The sequence below is a fragment of the Rhea pennata genome, chromosome 2 (genome assembly GCF_028389875.1).
Source record: "Rhea pennata isolate bPtePen1 chromosome 2, bPtePen1.pri, whole genome shotgun sequence".
Classification (NCBI taxonomy): Eukaryota; Metazoa; Chordata; class Aves; order Rheiformes; family Rheidae; genus Rhea; species Rhea pennata.
The window spans coordinates 68,780,338-68,804,274 of NC_084664.1; the positions used below are offsets into that span (position 1 = coordinate 68,780,338).

At 40.2% G+C, this 23,937-nt stretch overlaps 1 protein-coding gene across 1 annotated transcript in view; it reads left to right on the plus strand.

The window, feature by feature from the left end:
* Nucleotides 1–1,481: 1,481 nt before the first annotated feature.
* The window catches only part of LOC134136585 (sodium-dependent neutral amino acid transporter B(0)AT3-like), a 31,008-nt gene continuing 8,552 nt past the window's right edge, over nucleotides 1,482–23,937 (plus strand). Inside the window, exons 1-6 of the mRNA XM_062568499.1 lie at nucleotides 1,482–1,644; nucleotides 11,224–11,364; nucleotides 13,454–13,591; nucleotides 16,992–17,173; nucleotides 17,531–17,641; nucleotides 23,556–23,668. Coding sequence (XP_062424483.1) covers nucleotides 1,482–1,644; nucleotides 11,224–11,364; nucleotides 13,454–13,591; nucleotides 16,992–17,173; nucleotides 17,531–17,641; nucleotides 23,556–23,668 — 848 coding nt within the window. The remainder of the gene's footprint in view (nucleotides 1,645–11,223; nucleotides 11,365–13,453; nucleotides 13,592–16,991; nucleotides 17,174–17,530; nucleotides 17,642–23,555; nucleotides 23,669–23,937) is intronic.

The following is a 23,937-nucleotide window of genomic DNA, read 5'->3' on the forward strand; positions in this document are numbered from 1 at the left end:
ATATTACTCCTGTTTCAAGAAGGGGAATCCAGGCCAAAAAAAGTGTTGATTTAATGAAGCAAGGAAGCTGACTGTCTAATCTGTTTATTGTGGACCGAGATGGAGTGCAAAATAGCAAAACACTGGTATAACTGAAAGACAACAAAAATCGTTTCTCAAACACTTTCATTTGAAGGAAAGCACTCAGCTGTTACATTCCTCAGCAACTAGTTTAATGAACAATAAAATAGTCACTTGGGATTCATTGACAGGTGGGAAGTGATTAACTTCTAACAAGTATAGTAAAAGTGGACCAGATTCTAATGTTTGAATTTATATGATCTTGTCAAGATCAGAGTCTCAGCTAAGTGTCTGCTTGGGAACATGACGGAGATCAGTTTGAATTTCATACTGAAAGTTTAAAATTTTTATTTGTTTTCTAAGATAAAAATTAGGTAACTGAATATCTTCTTTGATACATTGATAATTGGCCAAACCAGAATTGCTCTCACAAATTTATAAACATGAAATAGTGAAAAAGTGCTTCTCAAAATACCAAATGCTATATAGATAAAAACAAATTTCAAACTGTCTTAGTCAATGTGTGCTGCACCTTTCAAGTATTTTGAATTAGTCATATCTAAGGGTGTGAATTTTTAGAAATGGAAAAGCATGATGAAAGCTAGCTCCTTTGCATTCAGTGTGCTGTATACGCTCTTGGGAACTTGATGCAGAGTCATATGGTTGCTCAGACTCAAGTCATCCACGCCACAGCTGCATGTGGTCCACCTGTCCAAGCAGCAGACCTCAGGACTGACAAAAAGCAACTGCAAGTACATTTATAAAAATATACCTTTACAGGCTCCTATTGAGGCTTTAATACAATCAATGACTACTAAGCAACAATACAAGGCGAGGAAGATGGTTTAATGTAGAAAGAGATATATCTGATTAATATTAATTTTTAATGCATTTTTTAACTTTATGAATGTACAGAAGATGTCTTCAGTCATTTAACTCTATTAACTAAGTAACAAAGGAAATGGGAACATTTCCTTTATTCACAGATTTTTCTTTTTTTAAAAAAAGCATTTTACAATTTTAACAGATCTGATTGCTGTAAAGGGTTTTTATTATTATTACTGGGCATAACATACATCTTTGAAAGTATCTGAGAACATAAAGAAAACAGAAAAGAAAAATATATTTGATACTGAGTTACTGATTAACTACATACTCCTAAGTTCTCTAACTATAGAACGAATTGTAGAAAGTCAGGAGCGGTAACTTTGTCCATATAACAATAATTCTTGTTTTTGTCTTTAAACTGCAGCTTTTATAATGACACATTCCTTTGCATAACATAAAAAGAAAGCTCCACCTCTTTTTCCAGAATCCTTTAGCCATCTTGCATAAAACCTGTAGGAGACACAGGTTGTGAATCATACATATCTCTGTATTTATAAAGAAAGGAGCTAGAGAGCCACAGATATTTCATAAACATGTCAAAAGATTTATCTGTTGATGTGGCACCTGAAAACCTTAAAGAAGATGGCAGACCAAAGTGGGACAATAAGTTTCAGTACATTTTAAGCTGTATTGGATTTGCTGTCGGTTTGGGGAACGTGTGGCGATTTCCATACTTGTGTCAGATACATGGAGGCGGTAAGATTGAAATGGGACTTTGCCAAAATATTAAACTACAGTGCTAACATAATTATACTAATTTATGGTAGGCATGGAAGTTGCATGTTAGATTACATTATTTTTTGACTTTTGAATTCTCATAAATGTTTTACAAAAACTTTTTTACCAGATAGATAAATTAGTTTATCCTATATGAATGTGTTTCATTTTAAAATGATACTTTTGCTTAGGAAATAAGACTAAATAGATGATAAGTTTCAGTAAAACCAGTGTTAAAGTTCTTACAGTGCTATTGCAGTTCTGATGGGAGAAGGGAACCAAACTTATAGCTTATTACCTTAAGGAAAAGGGAAAAGTCCTGACAATGACTCAGTGAAGCAGCTCCCCAAATAAATGAAAGTTGAATCTCCTTTTAGGAAAGTGGAAAGGTCATTTCCCACCTTTCTCTGATGCTTTTAGAAGTTACCCCATAATCTAAAATTGCTACTGAACTAAACTGTACCTTACTATGACTGTGAAGATATTTCAAAAGTCTAGCTGATACAATATAAACATGAAAATGCAAAGTGATGCTGACAACTGCCTAAGCCATTCATTTAGCACCATAAAATATTCTGGCCAAAAATTTCTTCAGAAGCAACTTAGCAAATGTAAATGGATCAGAAAAGATTAATTGATAGGTTACCATTTACAGTAGCTTTTGAGATCTGCCATGATAAACTGTCTAAAGCAAGAGAATACAGCAAACTGTTTTGGCCCAGTATGATTCATTATTTTTCAGTTAACTGGAGAAGTATAAAATTCAAACCTGGAAAAACTTACAAATGACAAACAATCCAAGACTGTTCTATCAACCTGTCTGTGTTACTGGGTGAGCTACGACCAAGGAACCAAGAATAGATTCTGTATTTAACAGGTGGAGGCATTTTAGAAAGAAGTAGCTGTACAGGGAGTCTAGTGAGTGACTGCCTGAATTAAATATAACGGGTTGTATGACAAAAAGAATCCTGGCATATATAAGCAGAGGAATAGGAAATAGATATCGAGGCATTGCACCATGAGTAAGACCACTTCTGTGGCCACCTTTCAGAAAATGTTGAAAAATGGGGAAAAAATACAAGAGTACAAGAATTATTTGAGGTATGGAAAACTTAGGGTACAAGAAAAGACTTGCAAATTCAATTCATTTAACTCAGGAATTGAAAATTAAAGCATACATTTATCAAGAAAATGGAAATGACTTTGATTCTAAGGAGCACTTTAACAGTGAACATATAACAGCTGGAAAATACAAGTAGATGAATTCAAATAAGAAAGGAGAAGAAGCAACAGGTCAGATTGCTCCCAGAACTCTTCATGTTTTACACTTTTTATTTGCAGCAAGAGCAAAACTTCATGAAACTTTCTCAGATGAGTACAATAACCAGATAGTTAGAAACTCATAGCTGCATACACTCTTTTTCTTTGCCCATTGGAATGGCTGGAAAAAGCCATTATTTAATGATATATTCATCCACGAGATAGGACAAATACCTGTAGAGAGACATCCACATAGTATAAATGACACGGGGCCTGCAAGAAAGCCATGGAGCAGGAGCTAAAGGTCAAATATCCTAGAGCATCTCAAGTGGCCTTCAATGCCTAAATGTAGACAACTGAATGGACCCCAACATGCCCAGAGGTGCAACCTTGGGTGCCTCGAGAAATTTAACGTTAAAGCCATAAACCATAGGATCTCTCAGGAACAGGCAGCACTTACACAGAGTTTTCAGGATTTCGACTTGGGAGACCTGAAGTCCAATTTTCTTCCACTTTAGGCGCCTCTGTGCTTTTTGATCCTGCTCTAAACAGTTACCAAAGGAAAACAAAATACAGTCCTACTGCTCACTCTAGGAAATGAAGACCAATGAAATTACCCGTGTTGAACACAAGCAAAAGGAAAGCTGTATGGTGCCATGCTAAATGCTGTGCTAGTACATTTTTGAATGATCTGAAGGGAGCAAAGCAATATGGAGTGATATAAAAGGGAACACAAAGGGCTCTCTAAGGAACTTCTAGGGGAACATATCCAGCTCAGTCAATGGACAATACAATTACACGTGTATGGGTCAATCCGATCAGGTAAAACTACCTATATTAGAGACAAATACATATATCCTACACTTTCTAAGCATCTAAACTACATCTATCCTAACTACTATCTTAACTAGGCAGCTCTACAGAAAGTTCAAAACATAAACTGAGCTAAAGAATGTGTAAGATGGTGAGGACTATAGAAGATACTTTAACAACACAACACAAAACAGTGGCATGCTGTGCCTGTTACTGGCCAAACCTCACAAACAGCTGTTGACAAACTGGGGGAACTCACAGATTTTTCTTGGTGTTCAATTTCAGACACTCAGCTCAGCTGGAATGACCACAGCTTTTCTACTCATGTGTCCCTGTGGGCCAACATTTTCTACCTGTCTAAGCTAAGGTGTTTCCAGGCTGGCACATTCATATGTCAAAACATCACACATTTAGGGACAAATAGAAATTCAAAAGGAAAGAGAATGAAATGAATGAGAAGGATAAGAAGGGGCACAAAAGTTAAGAAAAAAAGAAAGACACAAAATTAAAACAGAAGCTGGACTGCTCTTCCTATGTTAGAGCATGGGAACATTCAGTATAATTAACAAGCAGCTTAATATAATTAACATAATGTAACAGAATTAATAACTAACACTAGGTCCTCTGCAATTGCAGGTCCTCTGTCATTCCCACTGCACAGAGGTGCTTTCTGAAGCCATGAGCTGTGGGAGATTTCCAGAACATTGTGCTTTGGGGTTTGCACAAATCGCTATCAAGGATTAAGATGAAACATTGGGCTACGGCCTGTTAAAAAGTTCTTATATATTCCCATGAAGCACCCAGGTTGCTTCTCGGTGCTGAAGGACTAGTCTTGACCAGCTGTTTTTCAGCCTTTTCAGATTGCAGCTTCACTGCAAAGTACAGCAATATTCTTCTCCTGCTGGGGTTGGATCTGTCCTCTCTATTCCTCCCTCCAGGGCCCCCCTGCATCCTTGCCCAACAAACCTTTACCACCACAGCAAAAGTGTGAGTCTGAGTGAAAAGAGGCCAGACCTGACATTCCTTATGGACAGCACAGTGTTCAAATAGTCTGTTTGCTCATGTATCATGCATATTGTGTAAGATGTTCACAGCTGGCCAGGCAGGCTTGCCTTGGCAGGTGGGAATCTTCTGCCTAGACAGAGTATGCTGATCCAGCCTCGAGCTTCTGGATCACTGCTACATCCCACAGCAACTGCTAGGGACAAAGCAGATAGGTTTTAGAGTTGCTTTAAAAATATTAAAGATGAGGAAATGCTATGAGGATAAAGGCTGAGTCATTGTTTTGCACCTTGAGTAATATTTTTACCAGTGAAAAAATGGTATAAAACAGTCAGTAGACTCAGAAATGCTTTATAGCTACTCACAGTGCTGCAGTTGCACAAAAGAGCAGTGAATAAAGGTGAATGTACTGATGGATGGCCAATGTTTGATCACCACATTTTAAGAAAGGATTCAGATAGCTCAACAGCATGACGGACCATATAACACAGTACTGACAAAATTCTTTGGGTTTTGTGAATATTTATCCTGGAAAGCAGGTGTGAGAAGAGTTGAATGAGTCATGAATGCTACCAAGAAGACAAAGTTATTTGGCTTACCCAGGTATATAATGTGGTTGTATTTTCCCTCGGCTAATTTCAGGCAATGATGTGATTTGAGGTTGCATTTCTGAAAAAAAAACAACTTTTAGATGCAAAATCCCAGTGGAGGTGCAGGGGTAATGGAGCATAAATCCTGCCTGTGTGCATCTGAGGACGTGAACAAGGGATAGATACATGCGTTCCAGTTTACCCAGAGCCCTGAGAAGCGATGTGACTAGGTTCCTGAGCATAGCCTGGAGGGCAACAAAAACCTAGTGTAAAAATGATATCGATGTACTCTAAGGCTGCATAGCTTCTGAAGTGTGGGCCACAATTTTACAACAGTTTCAGAGTCAGGCAATGTATTTTTCCTCATTTCTAAATCTTTTTAACAACAAGAGATAAAACTAAGTGCTTGTGTGTTTGTTTTATGTCAGCCGTTTCTCATTGGACCTCTGAACCTTATTCGTTGCACATTAGTGTTACTCAGTAACTTGGGTCTAATATAATATCAATCTTGCTGACATTTATCACCTGCTGTTGTTACTGATTATTTGGATTTATTGCCTGAGTTAAGTTAGTTATTTAGTTTGCATGACTAATGGATATGAAGGTTGTTTGTCACAGTAAATGGAGACAAACAGCAATGTTCCCAGGCAACTGGAACTGTAAAAAATGTTTCTAAAGGGCTTGGTATATATTTTGGCGCTTAAAACTGAGATTCAAATAAATTATATACATATATACTCATATGTAGTCATCTGAGTATACTTCAGAAAAGCTAGTTATTCTAGCTGGAACTCACTGCAATGTTGTACCTCTGATTATTGCTAATATGGATACACTTGACTAATACATGGGTCATAAAAATTACGCATATAGCATCTGATCCTACAGGATGAATGAAAAATATCTTTAATAGAAAATACAATTTTATTCTAGGAAAACAAAGACATATAAGCATTAGAACCCTGCTAAACAGGGACAGCTCCTATTAACTTCCCAGGGAATGGGTTAGAAGTGTTTGTAACATCAGCATGCCTAACCTCATGCTAGAATTTGAATTACAGCTTAGCAGTTGCCTAGCTAATTGTCTTCTCAGAAGGGAAATAAGATCTGAGAGAAATGGCATGTGTACCTAGAAAATATTGTAATAAAAATTTATGTTGGGAAGAGCAGAACAGCTCATTCCTTATTCCTTGATGCAACAATGAATTATGTCACAACAAGGAAAATTATGAAAGGATGAAAACCAAACACACTAGCTTTCCAGTAAAGTATTGATCAGGATGCAAAAAAAAAAGGGGGCTACTGGGTTCAGCAAATGGAATAAATCATAGTGAAGAACTGTAAAATCACCAGAAGTTAAAGGGGTCTCTTGGGCTGCATCTTTGTTAGTAAGTAGTCTGAGTCAAAAAACAGATCTGCAGAGTGAAAGAGTTGGTGCTTAGGACCTGACATCCATGCTGTACACAGTTTAGGATTTTTTTTTTTTTTTTTTTTTTCTTCTAATTTCAGACTAGCTCTAGGCTGCCCCCTGGTCTGACTGAATGTTTGTTTGTGGCTGGAGTGCTTTGTATGCACTTTCAATTTAATATCACCTGAATGGAGTTTAGTGTTTGAGGTCCCATGGCACACTATGATGAGAATCAAAGTGCAGAAATTGGTGATATCTGAGACTCACTTCAAAAGAGCAGTCCTGGTCTGAGCTCAAACGCTAATACAGACACACTCTCACTTACTTCTATTTCTAATATTCACGTTATGTTTCTCTCCTCCTGGGTAGCAAGTGGAGATGTAGCTCGTGCTTAAGAAAGCTTTCTGACTGTCATGATGAACAGCTTTCAGCAAGGGGAAGAAATATTTGCTAGGGAGCACAAGGAAGGTCTCCCTTGCAAAAGGCTTCCACTTCCCTTTGATCAGGCTTTAGGAGAAATGATTGGCACTTATTTCTTCTTCTCCCTGCCTATATCTAGATCTTTTGAGAATCTTCTTGTCTATAACTTCCCTCCCTTCCCAGTCCTTAGCTTTATTTAGGAATCTAGCTGTCCTCTAGCTATCCTCATTTTTTTTTGCACTGTTTGAACTTCTCATTCTTCAATATTCCTCAGCATTTGGAGTGAGTGTGAATTCTCACACTTGTAGGTACAGCTATCTCCTGATGGCACCCATGTTGTCTTTTAAGTGCTTCATCTCTTCTCTCTGCTCAGTGACCGTGACGGCTTTGTGTGGTGGCATTTGGTGTGCCCTTCGCTCTCCTTTTCAGTATGCTGCTGTGCTTTCAACATTAGGGCAGCTGCAGTCATCGGAATTTAAGTTACTTTTCTTGTATTAGCTGATGCACAGGCACTGGTAAGAATTCCAATGCTGGGCACGTGGTTCAGTTCCTCTAAGTTTTTCTCTGCTATTTTGGACGTCTTCATTGGTACCCAAATAACAAGCAAAGTAGCTGGGCTTTATCTTCATTTCTCACTGAGGCTCAACAATTTCTGCTGGTCTTGGTACATCCTGATTAGCAGGGCACTTGTCTGGCACTTTAATCTGCTTTATCATTTCCACTAGTGAGGGACTATTGCCTCCACTTCCTGAGATGCGACAAACCCAATTTCGCCAGTACGTTCTGCTTTGCTGGTTGCTGTGCTTCAGCACTCCTGATTGCACTCCTTCTTTAGCCTTTTCATTGTTCTGCTTTCTGGTGCGGCCGTATAATCATCAGCAACTCTCAGCAGCTCGTCTAGCAGTTCATGTACTTTTCTTTGTTTTCATGCGTAGAGGATATAAAAAAGATCATGGTCTTCAAATATCATTTACCAGAGGGATGAAATGGTGGCAGAACCTCCTTCCAAGAGAGCTTCTAGCTGTCAGATTTTTGACATTTTTTTTCCTGGTCTTCCTTTAGCAGTGCTTGCCTCCTCTTTGCAGAATGGGCACTCTATGCATTTGGGACTCTTTCCAACAGAAGGAATGCTGTAGACTAAACTTCTTCTATTTTGTCTCAAGAATGCAATTAAATTGTGCCCTGGTGATGCTTTTGATTTTAATGGGAATTTCTTTAGGCTTTTTAAGGCGGTAGCATGTGCTTGGTTATTATAATTTTCCTTGTTCAGTTCTGAGAGGAAAACATAAGGTACTGTACCGCAGCTAAATTGCTGCTTTGGAGGCTCTGCTGGGTCTTGCATCTTATGTAATTTTTTCCCCTCTTTCTTTGGCGAGCATGTAGATATAAAATAATTGGCTTCCTGCCATTTCATGACTGTTTCTTCCATAGCACCCTTCTCCTGTGCCTCATCGAAGTCAAATCTACTGAGTTTCTGCAGTACCTGTGCTATGCTACTAACATTTGCCGAAATGTTTTGTTTTACCTATGTTTGAACTCTGTTTTATGATAAATGCTCTACTTTAGGTACCAGCAAGCTTCTTCCTTCAGCTTCTGGTATTTTTTTCTTGCCTTTCAAAAGTTAAATTTCAAAAACTTTTATTTAAATTCTATCTTTTGGAACATCCTTCCTATCTATCAAACAGAGCCCTTGATTTTATTGTGCTGTTGAGTTCCTACTCACCATTAGGTATCTGTTGTCTTTCCAGTGTCCTTTCTCTTTCTATACAGAATGGATTTTGTTCTGGAAAAGAGTAAGCTTCAAGTGTTTGAGTAGACTGTTTTTGCTTTTCCTTTCGTTTCCCTGAAACTGCCATAAAATGAACAAACAAACAAATGAATGAATAACTCAAAGCATCCTTCCAGCTGCTTATTTGATCTAGGTTATAGAAAGATTAGCTCTATTAACTCTTTTTTTCTTAGCCAAATCTTCTGCCATCCTTTCAAAATTTGTAGGGTTGTCAAATTTGTATGTCGTTTCATTCTCATGAAAACTAGTACTTTTTTTCAAACATGACATTATATGTTGTCACGTTGCAAATAGGACGTGGGATGCATACAAACCAGCATAAACTAAACAGGCCTTTATTGACAGCATATGCAAACATGCTTTGCTCTCAACAGTTCAGCTAGCAAACAGAAAAGGAGAGAGAGAGAAGTAATGAAGAGCAGTTTGCAGTAATTACTACACAGTTATTTCCAGTAAGATACAATGTTTTTGTGTCCGTGGCAAACTAACTGGACACCAGCCAATCTGGAAGCTATTTATACCCATTAAAACCATAAGCCAGTACATGTCCCTTATGGAGTGGCTTACATGGCTTAATCCATTGCATGGATTGAGAGTAAACAGCTACCAAGTCAGAGCTGGTTTGCGTCCAGGTGAGCAGAATAAATTTGCTTCTGACTGCAGGATACTGTATGGTACACATACTGCACAAAGGTGCTCTATTGCAGGAATATTTGGCACTTCCCAGGAAACAGCCCCAGCTCTCACACCATCAGGAGCGTGAGTGGGCTCCCATAGTTGTGCCGTTGCAGAGGATATCACAGATATTCATAGCTCCCCAGGTCTGCAGGATGGGGTGCAAGACGGAGTGTGTTGAGTGGTGACAGGGCTTTGAAGCAAGGGGTAGGCATGTTCCTGCACCCTCCCATCAGTATTCACACCTTTGGTATCTAGTTCCAGACTGGATTTTTTCAGGTGGTAAAATGCCTAAAAAAAGCTATTGTGGTCCTTAACTCCCTCTGTAAATCTATTTTTTTTTAGGGAACTTCTACAGCTGCCACTTAGGAACTTCCTCCAAGTAAGGGGACTACCGAGCAGAGGGTGTGAGAATCAAAATTATAGATTTAATATATTGGAAATTAAGTGTGAGTCTCCTTTTTCAGATCTGCTTCTTAGGGGTTAAAAAACATCTTAAGAAACCAGATCATAAGGAAAGACATTTATTTCAGTCTTTAGCAAATGAAGAACAGTCTTTCACTGAAAAGAGCTTTACTGTTGTTTTTTTCCCTATGTACTTCCTTATAAAGGGCTAAACTATTAAAAGAGAAAATAACCACACACCTGGTCTGGATGTCCTACAGAATTATTGCAATGCTTAGCAATAGGCAAAACATCTGAACAAATCCAGGAAAGGAGGCCACGACTGCTGGCTGATTCCCTCACCCCCTTCTCCAGCCTAAGTGTGAATGGGAAGCTGAATTACTCCCTACTCGCTCAGAAATGAGGTTGCCGTAATGGTGAAATTGCTCTTCCTCCTAGCCCGGAGGGAGGCCAGATGGGAAAAATTTTCCAGAGCTTGAGGAAGAGCAGAGCTGGGCAGGGTCAGGCATGAGACTGGGAAACAGTGGTGAAATGAGGTGCAAAATTAATTAATTGTATCAGAGGCCACATGAAGGGTCACTGAGCTGGACATTGTATCATCAGTTATTAGGAGGCGTGTGTGTGTGTGTGTATATATATGATATATAAATAAATACAAATATATATAAATGTATATATGAATTTCTCTGGCCCAGCAGGGCAGTCATGAGAGAAAGAGGGAAAATGTGAAGAGTAAAGGATACAAATCTAGGGGAAATCGTGTTTCATCACTTCCACAACACACAGAACAACTTTAGTCTTCCTTTCAGTTTTTCAGGTTCTGCGCTCTGAGCAAAACTGCATGTAATAATGTAGTCTGGTCTCTTGGGGGTCTTCAACACAAAAACCTGCTTTCCCAGTGAGAAACGGCAACCTTGCCACTTTGGTCTGACCCATATGTGGTAGAAAAGGCCTTGTAAAAAAAGTCAGAACAGTATGACATCCGCACTTTTAGAATTATAACGATCTGAGATCTTCTCCAGGCATCTTTGCTAACAAAACTTCCCGTAACAGATGGTATCAGAATAGCCCTGTGCCTCCCACTCTCAACACATCTTACAAGGACTTTGTTACAGTCATAACATAGAGGAGATAACAGTAATTTAAGTAAGATGTAGATAATCATGTGGCTCAACTGCACTTAATTATGTTTCCAGGAGCATTCCTGATCCCATACTTCATTGCGCTCATCTTCGAAGGAATCCCACTGCTACATCTTGAACTTGCCCTAGGACAGCTCCTGAGGAAAGGCAGCATTGGGGCCTGGAATACCATCTCGCCTTACCTTGGAGGAGTCGGTGCGTCTCCCAGGGGCCTGACTGAAAGGAGTACAGCTGAGCTCTCACTTAGTGCTCACTTCCTACAGAGCCCTGCCTAATAATTAGAATTATCACTCCTGTATTTAACAATCACTAGATTATTAAATAAATCAGCAAGTTAAGTGAATTCTCTCTGGGTGCTGAGGAGCCCACCATGCCCCAGTGGTGTCTGAAGTGGCAAGTTAGGTGCTTATGCTGTCTGCACAGCAGAATGGCATGGGTACGTGGGGCTAACCCACCACAAGCTGTGTTGAGCCCACACTACCCCATTCCTATCATATCTTGGAGCTTGTACAACATCTTCAGAGCCCATTCAGAAGGCAGTCTTGTCCCTCCAGGAGTAGCTGGGACTGGAAGGGGCACAGAAAGATAGACAATCAGGAGCCCAGCACTTGGGCTTCCTAAGCTACAGCACCTGGGCAAACTACTCTCTAGGAGTGAGGGGTGCACTGGGGCTAGTGAAGGGACATTAACATGACAGTGCACATCAGACTGGTGTGCAGTGCTATCCTGACACTGAAAGCACACACCCCTTCAGGTAAAGCCTTATATCCTGCAGACATTGCTAGGCTGCAGGGTCAATGGCAGCAACTGGCTTTTGGTGGGCTGAATGACCAGTTCTACCCCTTTCAAGGCAGGCCTGTGGGTGCATATGGGAGCAGAGGTGGTGGGTGAGGAACTGTCTAATGGCAAGAGGGCAGCCAAGAAAAAATACATGGCAGCAGTGTGGTGCTTCCAGGTAAACTCATCACCTAAGATTAGGTGTGTCCATTCTTCCTTTGCAAAAATGTAAGCAGGCATAATCACTAGTTGCTGTTCTTCCTTCCTTATTCTAGGAGCAAATCAGTTCTCAGTTCACAGTATATGTGCATAACCTGGGTTTAAGAGTGCCTTCATGCAGCTATAGCATGCTGTAAAACCTCAGTCACTTTCAGTCTCTGCTATTAAAGTTGTGCCATGTTATAGAAAATACTGAATTATTTAATGTAGCAAAGATATTGCAACCTTGGCCTTCCACATAAGCTGTCTATTTCTTGGGCCTTCCTTGGCCAAAAAGTACTCTAGGTATTTTGTAGGAGCTGGAGCAACTTAAAAAAATAGAGTTTTAGCAAGAGAGACCGTTCCAGGAATCTCTCATTTCTGACTCAGCTTGTTTTTATGACAGCTGTTAGCAGCACTCTGTGTTTAACCCTCACCTATCTGCCCTGCCTCCTACGTGAGACAATAGGCTCCTGGCAATCAGGTGTCCTGCAGTGCAGTCTCTGTCTTCTTTTCAGCAAAGCACAGACTCCATCAGGAGATTTTCAAGGCCAGACTGGATAAAGCCCACAGTAATCTGGCAGTAATCTAGCTTGACCCTACAGCTGCTTTGAGCAGGTTGTCCCTTCCCACCTGAATTTTCCTCTGATTTCCTCAAACTGGAGCTGCCTTTATAAGTAGGCTGGCACCAGGAACTCAGGAGTGGGGTCTCCTCCTAGTTCTCTGCCTTGAGGATTCTGTAGCTGGCTATACCCTGAATGTCTGATCCCAGCTGGACAGTGCTGTTGAAGAAGGGTGGCCACCTCTTGCATTTTGCATATTATACAGTGTTAATGAGGTCACAGAAAACTCATTTCCTCCCTCACCTGAAGGTGACCCCAGCCTGCGGCGCCTGAGAAGAGGACATTCCTGAGGTGCTCAGCTGGTAATTTTAAGACAAGTGTGAAAAGCCCAGATGTCTGGGGCTTAAAAGCTCTCCTGCTTTTGGTGCTCCCAAGCTCCTGACATCAGCATCTCTCACCAGCTTGCTCAGCTGGCTGCACTGTCATAGGGCCTGCTGGCACTAAGTTCCCCAAAAGGGTAAAAGCACAAGCACAAGCTAGGCAAAGGCAAACCAGAGAGCATCAGCCTTCCTGAAGTAAGACTGGCAACCTGGAGAGACTGTGCACCAGCATTCGGACACAGATGCTGTGAAAATCTTCACAAAAAATAATTTGAAAAGTAGGAAAATGTGAACTTCTTAGAGCAAGTGCTGTCACTGCTATTTTTGTCCAATGCTTTTCTAACCTGAAATTCGTGTCTTCTGCAGGAGTTGGCTCATGGATAGTGTCAGTTCTGGTGAGCTTGTACTACAACACTGTTTTAACCTGGGTGATGTGGTATTTCATAAACTCCTTCCAAGAGCCCCTTCCTTGGAGTGTTTGTCCTCTAAATGAGAATAGAACAGGTAACTACTGACCATTTCAAATGTCTCTATTAGCAGAAGGTAGATCACAAATATTACTGCTTTAGGCTTTTGTGTCCTGTGTCCTGTTCTGGGTTCCCCAGTATAAGAGAGACATGGAGCTACTGGAGAGAGTCAAGCTATGAAGATGATCAGAACATCTTTGACAAAAAAAACGAACCAGGCCTCATGCACAACATGGGGCCAAATCAGGAGCATCTCTTTTACAAGGAAAGGTTGCAAGAGCTGAGCCTGTTCAGCCTGAAGAGGAGAAGACTGAGAGGGATCTTACCAACGTCTACAAATACCTTAAAGGCAGGTATCACGAGGATGGGGCCAAACTCTTTTCAGTGGTGCCATGCGACAGGACAAGAGGCAACATGCATAAACTGTAACACAGGACGTTCCGCCTAAATATGAGGAAAAGCTGCTCTCCTGTGAGAGTGACAGAGCACTGGACCAGGTTGCCCGGAGAGGTTATGGAGTCTCCTCTGGAGATATTCAAAACTTGCCTGGATGCAAGCCTGTCTAACATGCTCTAGGAGACCTTGCTTGAGCAGAGGGTTTGGACTAGATGATCTCCAGAGGTCCCTTCCAACCTCAACCATTCTGTGTTTCTGTGATTTGGGAGCTAGTGGCAGGAAAAGGAAGCTCTGTTCATTTTTTATTCTTGTAGTGTGGCAAATTTTGCAGTACCAGTTTGAAAGAGCATCTTTGGTTTTCTCACTAGGAAAAAAATAGTCCCTTATCAAGACATGTGAGACTGTTATCACAAACTACATATTAAGATATCTGAGACTGTGAACATAAGTTAAGAACCAAGGTTATGACTAAATCTTTCAGTAACTGCTTTAAAGAGACTTCTGAGCTTTCATTAAGCAGTGATATGACTCATAACCAGCTGTTATAAAAATCTTTCACCTCATTTAACATGTCCTGAGAAAAATCAAGTAAGTTGTCAGAGCAGGAAGCACAACAGTGTTGGAAAACTTCAGCTTCTGCCTGTAGACTGCTTAAATAGTGAGTCTTTATTTTTACATACCCTGCATATCAGCTTTCTAGAGCAGCTACCAACGAACCTCTAAAATGAGAAGTGACACTTGATTTGGCCCCATGGTGTACATGAGGTCTGGTTCATTTTTTTGTCAAAGAGCTATGAGAGTGACCGGTGTCTACTCAAATTCAATATAATTGCAGGATCAACAAAAGCCAGAAAATCCACTACCTCTTTGCTTGATTTCAAATTAGGAAAGTAAATCATAGTGTGTTAAAACAAAAGAAAACAAAAAGGAGCAGCTAAACAAGTAAAAACTTTTGAGGCGGCACAGAAACTACTTAAAGGAAACACTCTTGAGGCTGAGAGCAAATGCACACAACTCATTACAAAAACTTGAGTAAAACCACAAGAAGACTAGGATTTTGCTGGTCAGAGCATGTTCAGGCTTGTGGCTGTTTCCTTTAGTTCAGAGTTGGGAAAAGGACACCAATAAGTCTCCTTTAAGGGTTTTTGCAGTCTTGTGTCTGCAGATAAAAGGTAAAGAGTGCCCTCACATACCAAGGTCACCAAGCCTTAGGCATGCAGTACTGACCTCCCTGCTCCCAGCTGTAATATTTGTTAATAAAATGTCAGTGGTATTTGCTAACAGAATTTCAGTGGTGACCACGATTTCAAAGATAAATGAGAAATTCTGTCTGTCTGCAGTATTCTGGGAGGGATGTGCAGATCTCAGTCACTACATACTCTCAGCAATGCCACTGTTAGGAAGAGGACACTAAATTTCATCTGTCTATAGAGCCTGAGACCATGCAGGAGAAGGGAAGGCTTAAGATATTGCAGCCAGGAAGGAAGTCAGGCTGGGACCCTGAAAAGAAGTAAGGCCTTGGAGAAGGAAAAATCAAATTTAGAAAGATGGGGAGCTTTTGGATGGTAACACTGACACTACCAGTACCAACCCTGTCTATGCCAGAACATGATCTTGAGGTCCCAGCTCAGGTATTGCAGAGCAGCCTGTGACTACCCTGCTCAGCTCTCCAGAGCAAATTGGTCTTGTCCAGGCTGCTGGTTGCCTGGGGAGAGCTCCTGAAGTCCCTGGCACCTGCTCTTCACTGTGGGTCCCTAGAGTGATGCCCACATACCAAGCTCAACTCTTGTCTGCCTTTTTTATGCATGAATAACAAATTTACTATGTTTTACCAATCTATGGTCAGGATTTCTTTTGTTCCTTTAAAAGTTCTACTTGTTCTTAAGGTGGCTAGTGATGACTGCTGTGCACCTCGAGGCTAAGTGGGCCTCTCCTTCTAGCTGGGCACCACACCATGGTCCTCTCCTGGAGCTGTGCTCTGCAGTCAGTCCTTTTTCCCAAAGCACTGAAGAAAGAACAGTATCTGCCTTTTCTTTCAGAGGCTGGAGGACTGTGGGGAGAAAGGATCAAAGGAAGCCAGATTTTGTTTCCTTCCTTTGCTTGAAGATGCTTGAACTGACATATCCTATATATCAAGAAATTACCTGAAATAAAACCAAAAAATTAATAGGAGGAAAGCATACAAATGAATAAGAAACTGATTTTTTCCTGAGGAAAGCACAAAAAAGTATTCAGAGGACAGATAACTAGCTTCTTACACATTTTAATTTTTTAAAAAGTAAGTTACTACAGTGAAAAGTTAAACAAATTTGATTAACCATCAAGAAGACAGAACTGGCCAGCTAGGATCACTGCAGTGTGCTTCCCTGTTGTAGCCATGGTGAAAGGGATTTAGGGGATCCATAAGCAATGCTTAATGAGCATGATTTTAAGATTGCCATGTAGTTCATTTGTTTGCTTCCTTTCAAATTTTTATTGTGGAGGGTGGTTGCCTCAGAAGTGAGTGAAAGATCATAAATGAAAGGGCCAGATCTCTGTTAAAAATGCTGACATTTCATATAAAATAAAAATTTGCAAAATATATACAGACATTGTTTCTTGTAGCTTCAAAGTTATCTTTTCAAAAGCAGAAGCTGCAGCATCTAGACAACTCTAGTCTCCAGCTAAAGACAGCAACTCTGGGTTTGTTGAAGATCCTTCCCTTCATTACCCTTTTCTTGAGCATTCAGGTTGCGTGCAGGCAGCAGGGTGAGCGCAGGTTTTGGCATAAAGCAGGTTCCCATTTGATATTGTATATATAAAATTATTGTCTGTGAGTCTCCACTCTATCTTCCATGACAAAGTTTGTCTTGTTGTACATTACAGACAATGCAGAAAGAGAAATTCAGCTCATTTCTTCACTGACTCGGCAGTCAGAAATAGCCTTCCTGCCCCCCCCCTTTTCTGTTAGTATGAAATCTTCCTTTATATCTATGCGGTGAGTGGGAAGAAATATTGTCACATTTTAAAATGTATTCTTATATTTGCCCCATTTTTTCCAGGACTCGATGAAGAATGTTATGAAAGTACTGCAGTAAATTATTTTTGGTACAGGAAAACTTTGAATATAACACCTGATGTTACCGAGACTGGCACACTGCAGTGGTGGCTTGTTTTGTGCTTAGCAGCTTGCTGGGGAATTGTATATCTCTGCACCATCCGAGGGATTGAAACCACAGGAAAGGTATGGAGGGTACAAAAAGAAACAGGCAACTCAAAATGTTAGCCTACACTGCTGATTTTGTTCTCAAGCTACTGCCATGAAGCAGTAGCAGCAGTACAGATGCCTCGAACATCCTTCCCTCTTTCTCTCCGATTGCAACTCCATCTGCCACAGTCTCCCCTCCCGGAGTTTTAAAGTTATTCGTATTACACATGCATTCTGTACAAAAGTACACTTTACTTCCTCTAAACATGATAATATACACCTGCTCTGGTTTCACCTACCATTATGAGGATTATATGTTACAATAACTTTAGACAGGATATATTGATATTATTGTCAGTAACTGTTTGTCTTATATTCTCACTTTCTGGTTAGGCAATTTATGTAACAGCAATATTCCCATACTTGGTCCTAACTATATTCCTTATTCATGGACTCACTTTACCAGGAGCAACTGAAGGACTCGCTTATCTCTTCACCCCTGATGTAAGTATTACTGCTATATTCAGAACTATTATTTTTCCTTTCTTTCTGCCTCAGATCTCATATTATATATTCCTTTTTCAGCAACTTCCTATCTACTTCCCTATCCAAAAGCTCAGCTAAGCTCTTTTTTTCCCCAGATGAAGTAATTTAATATTTTAATGTACTTTAACAAGTAAAAAGAAATAGCAGAATATCTAAGTTTATTAATAAGTATGTCACAAAATATCGGAAAATTTAATAAAAGCATGTTATAGATGCCTCAGTCTTGAAGGTATAAGTAAAACCAATGAAAGTTTTTCACTTGAAGCACAGATTTCTCTCTTTTATACATGATAGAGGTAGGATTTCACTGCAAGAAAAGAAAGACTAACATTTATGTATGTTAAGAATCATTTAAAAATTTACAAAGAAATCAACAGAGGAATTAAGCTGCAAAGTTAATTTTTAAAAGCTAAGAGTTATTCTCTCCTCCCCTAGTCTGTCCATAGCTGACTTTCCTTTTCCTATAGCTTTCCCTGAAAGACGGAAGTGCTTACTGATAAATACCCATCTTTCATTTCTTTTCATCTTGTCAAAGGGTCAGGAGTCCCTTATTCCTCCCCATATGTGGCCATTTCAGAAGGACCTCTTTACATTGTCCTTAATGGACTGCCCAAGCACACAGCCAGATTGTTCAGCAAAGTAGCTGCTATCAGCTCTAGGCACCTTCATGGCTTGGCCCTAACACTAAAAAGCTCTGTAAAGCTGTTGAATCAATGCAAATTCCTGGAGAAGGAAAAGCAATTTCCACTGGCAGATGGACTCAGAGCATCCTCTGCACTTGGGACCATCAGCGGGGCAGAGCTGCAGGGCTGGCCTCCCAAGGACGCCACACTCTCTCCTGCAGTGACTGCATGCCTCTTCTGTGGTCTCAGTGCCTGAGGGTAGCTGCTGCCTTACAAAACTTGGCCATCCTCTACTTTCCTGGAAAGCTCAGACTATCAGGCTTTCAGTGGAGAAATTCACTGATTGGTTAGTTGTGACTGAGAGGCATGAGATCATCAAGCTTGCTTGTCTATACATCCTGCTAGATCACTAGCATCTTAGATATTCCTAAAGTCACTAGAGGACTGGTGTCACCAAGCTTTCCCACCTGTTATGGTCAACAGATAATACTGATTTTACTGAAAGGAACTGAAAGTTCCCAGTTCTGCAAGCATTTGGTGACTCTTGAGGGAGTTCATGGATATAGCACAAGCTCTGTATACAAGCCTACATATTACCCAGTTATGGACAGTTTGAGTGGAAGCAGTGCAGTGCCTTTCCCCCCCCCCACCCACCCCCCATGATAAGAACACAGGGTGGTGGGGAGATCCTGTAATACTCCATGTCCCCATCTAGCTTTGGTCACATGTTCCCACCTGGACAAGAGTAAACCATGCAACATCTCTAACCAATTGCTGAAATCTCATCAAGTAGCAGCAGAGTGGGCATTTGCCACCTTTGCAGTAAGACAATCACTCAACAGCGGTATCCTGAGTGCCATCCAGATCATTATGGGCTCTGGACCTGAAGTCCCTAGCTGTTGGGTTCCCATGCCACGGAAGTAATCAAGGCAACAACCCATGATAACATAGCACGAGGGCAAAGGGTGTCTCATTTGTAACCCAGTCTGTACAACCACAGCAATGCTTCCTGCCTCCATAGCCTTGGGTATTGCCCTTTTCCTTCCCTCAGGCAATGCAATGACTCTTCCTCAACCATGGGACTTTTCTCCTTTCCTCATTCTCCCTTTTGCCCTCAATCCTCCCAAACTATCAGGTAAAACAAGCTGCTGGATGCGTTCTTAAAGGTTATTGGTTTGAGGTATCCAGCAAAGAACTTCTTTAAACTTTTTTCCCAAGTCTCTCTTTCATGTTATCAGCCCTTATATGATAGCAGTTCCTCTTCCTCAGCTTTCCTGCTTGTCAGAACCTCTTTTCTCACCTTCCTCTTTCTGAGGTGTACATTATGTTGCCTATTTGATCTAGAGGACCTTTTATTAAGGACTATCAGAAGTGTTTGGTGGGAGGGAATGAAACATCAAGAGCTCAGAAATGCATGGAAAAGCAAGAGACAGCATGCAATACTAACAATCTACAGGTATTATTATTATTATTATTATAATATATTTACAATCTCTCTAGAGATTGCAAAACACAGATCAATTTAGCCCACAACAGGACCACAGGATTAAAGGAAAACATAAGCCCAAGGATGATTGCATTTCAGCCTGATGAGGGATGACAGCAAGAGGGCTTAGACAAAACAACGTTTCCCTCCCCCAGCAAGCCCAGGGACAATGGCATCCACTTTAAAACTGTCAGAGCTCATAAAGGATATCTTGGTCTTTACAGGATCAGGACATTCACTGGCCCAGACAGGACAATAAATTCTTCCTCAGAACAGAGCTGACACCACCAGTCTGTGCTCACATACATCATATATGCAGGCTCTCAGATAAAGGCCTATTTTCTTCGATATAGTGTCTTAATTAAGAAAGTCCATCTAGCCTGCACAACTAGAACAGGACCTGGCCTGTTGGTCTCAGCCTGGTTGTCAGGCTCAGATATGCGGGCTTATGTCTTCTAGGCTTATGAAGATTATACAGTGGATTTAATGTAAGAAAGATTTATACATATTCAATTTATGTATGACACAAAGCTTGGAGGTATTACAGTAATGAGGGGGGAATGGACCATCGTAAAACAAGACTGAAATGATTTTGTAGACTGGCGCCAGAAGTCATAATCAAAATCTGACTGCAGTCAACCTGCAGTTAATGATTAGCTCGTTTAAGGAAGCAGTTCCCGGGGATATCCTTGAAGAGTCATCTGAAGATATTTTTGATGATGAACCTATGTTTTTATCAACAAACATGGAAATAGCAGAAGTGATGCAAGACCCTGGTAAGTGTTATCTACTATGGATGCTGTAATCGCATTGAAAGTTGTTAAGACAAAGAAATTTCTGTCTTATATCAACATACCCACAGTCATGGAAGATTTTGACATTGCATATTTCATAGTATTTGCTGGTTTGTTTTTCTTTTCTTGTCCTTCTGCAGGAAGCTTGTGATGCTTTAGCAAAATAAAATATGAATTAGCTCCCCCCTGCCTGTTTCAGCATTCTATCAATATTCTTGACTTTCTCCCTCATTGGAGTGATTTTTTCCAACTTTGAAGTGCAGCAGAAATTACAGTTTTCTGTAATATTTTATTTAATGGCCATTGTATGAGTTCATTCCCTTTCCAAATTTGTGCTTTTTGTTCTGATCAGCAAATCTCACAAAAAAGAACTGCATATGCACAAATATTATATACGGCAGCTGGTGATTTTACTTTAATGAAAAAAAATGTAGAAGGCTTTTTGCCATCTAATACACTTTCACTCTTCAAGTTCTAGAAGAAATAATGTTTCTTCTCATTAAATTCCAGGCACAGAGAATTCTGAAGATTTACTCACCCTCTCCCAATCCTTGGCTACATGGAAAGTGAAGCTGACAGGAAAACAAGAGTTATTGAACTCATTTTTACAGGCACTTGAAGGAACAGCAGAAGTTGTAAAAGGATGAAGCAAGCACTGGAGCTGGAACAGAGACTTTGGGAAAGGTTCTTGGAAAACAGAAAAACCAGAGGCAGCAGAAAAGGGACCCCTTCAAGCATTAGCAACAGTCTGAACAGGGTTCAGCTTCTACAGACATCTGTACTGGCTCAGGAGCACAAGCAAAGAGAAGTGCCTGCTTCTCCAGCCGCTTTTGCATCTGAAAGAGCTTCAGTGATTGTGAATAGTTAGGGGTTCTTTGGAATGAACAATTCCAGGAACATGGATGGCAACTGATGCCTGAGCCCACATAGCTATTTAATGAACAGTAAGAGTAGTCAAGAAAAAGAGATGAGCAACACATGCACCAGATACTATGTCATGGAGGCTATTTGTAGTTTTTTTCCTGTATTTTCATAGAATCATAAAGGTTGGAAGGGACCTCTGGAGATCATCTAGTCCAACCTCCCCATTCAGCAGGGTCACCTAGAGCATGTTAGACAGGGTTGCATCCAGACGGGCCTTGAAGATCTCCAGAGAAGGAGACTCCACAGCCTCTCTGGGCAACCTCTTCCAGTGTTCTCACTCTCACAGTGAAGAAATTCCCTCTCACGTTCAGGCGGAACTTCCTGTGGTTCAATTTCTGCCCATTGCCTCTTGTCCTGTCACATGGGACAACTGAAAAGAGTTTGTCCCCGTCCCCTTGACACCCTCCCTTCAGGTACTTATAGACATTGATAAGATCCCCCCTCAGTCTTCTCTTCCCCAGGCTAAACAGGCCCAACTCTCGCAGCCTTTCCTCGTAGGGCAGGTGCTCCAGCCCTCTGATCAACTTTAGTTTTACACCTGACATCATTATTTTGATTTTTTTTTTAAAGGACACTTAAAACTCCTAAAAGGTGCTTGTTCTGTCTATATCGTTCCTTGTATCTGGGAGAACCAAAGAATTAACTTAACGAACTGTTGTCTTTATGTGCAGCATTACCTGTTGGCCACTGGCTTTCAAGAAAAGCAATTACACCAAAAAGTCCCTAATTAGAAAGCCAGATTTGCAAAAATTACATAGTTGCTGACAATTGATTTGGCAGCACTTAATCAAACTGTCAAAGCCACATAGAAATGTGGTAATTTCTGTACCACAGTAACAAGCTACTTCTGCGCCTGCATGAGGTCCTATCAGTGAGCACCGTGGCCTTGGAGTATATGGTTAAGATCTTCCAAAAGAAACCTCCAGCAGGGTCTGTTTGCCATGCTGAAGCATTTCAGCCAGTAATAGTCACACATGCCTGCATATTATACTGTGTTAACTAACACTGTAGTGTATTAGCTCTGCTGTGCTTTAAGCCCTGGCATGCTTGTGGAGAATGCGTCTGCAGTTATGGCATTAACTGAATCTATTCAAACTCAGGTGAACACATTATTCTCACCCTTCAAGTTCAGGCCAGCTTTAGAGAAACCCAAAATACTCTTAAGCATCTTTTGGGGTACTTATTTCTCATTCCTATAAATGCTGATGGTCATATACCGGGATCTGATACTATTGTACAGACTTGTAGACTAGACATAGAAAACATTCAAGAACTCAGCCTGAATAATTACTGAAACTCCTTTCAGTCCAGGCACTTACTTAAAATTACATATTACTTAGGTAATCCGGTCGCCATAGAATTTTTCAGTTACTTTCTTCTATCATGTCTCCCTTTCTTAAGTTAAAATCTAAATTTCATTCTGTCAACTTCTCTTTTTTCCCCCTTATTTTTCTATGTCAACTTTTTGCTTTTCATTGCCATTTCACGGTTCTCTGAAATTAAGGTGCTCTTTTTAATGGAAGTTCCCTTCCTCTCTGCTTGGGCCTCTAGCTTCTCTAAATATGTGAATTCTACAAATTTGAAAAACTATAAAAGCACTTTGTATCTTAAGGCTAAGAAGATTAAGTATTTGTCTGTATAGTTTTAGGAAGACAATATTCTTAAATTCCAACTTACCCAGCCTGAGTGCTAATGAAAAGAAATAAATTGAGGGAGAATGCAATGTATTGTCCGTATTGCGTGTGTGTTGCATATCATTTAGAAATGTATTTTTATCAGATAGAAGAGATGTGCAATTGTTTTCGTGAGGGTTTTAAAAATGAAATAGATTCTAAAATCACTACACACATTTAAATAGACAAAATTTTGTCTTCAGAAACACATGCTGTACTTGCATATTTTGCATCATTTCCATTTTTCAGTGTACTTACATGGAAAAACAATTCAAAGTTTCACCTGTGAAACAGAAGATGAGCTATGAGAACAAGGAGAGAGGAAGATTTTGATGTAAAAATAAACATATTAATTTATTCCAATTATTTCAGCTGAACATTTTGAAAAATCCCCGTGTATGGCTTGATGCAGCTACCCAGATTTTCTTCTCTCTCTCTTTGGCTTTTGGAGGGCTTATTGCCTTCTCAAGCTACAATCCACCAAAGTAAGTAGAACACTTAAATTCCTATTGCTTTCTATGTAGTTTTCTAAAATTCAAAACTCTTCTGCCTTGGAATATTTCTAAAGGATCTTAAGAGCTGCTGTCTTTCTGAAGGCCAAATAGATTTGTTAAGAGGAAAAAAATCTAAAAGGGTCAAGTTTTAAAAAGATTTTTTTTTTCAGAAATGCAATTAAGTATTTCTTACAGAAAGCAACAAACATTTCAGTTTTATTTTTGTCTTTGCAAAATTGTTGCAATTAACCTGCACCACA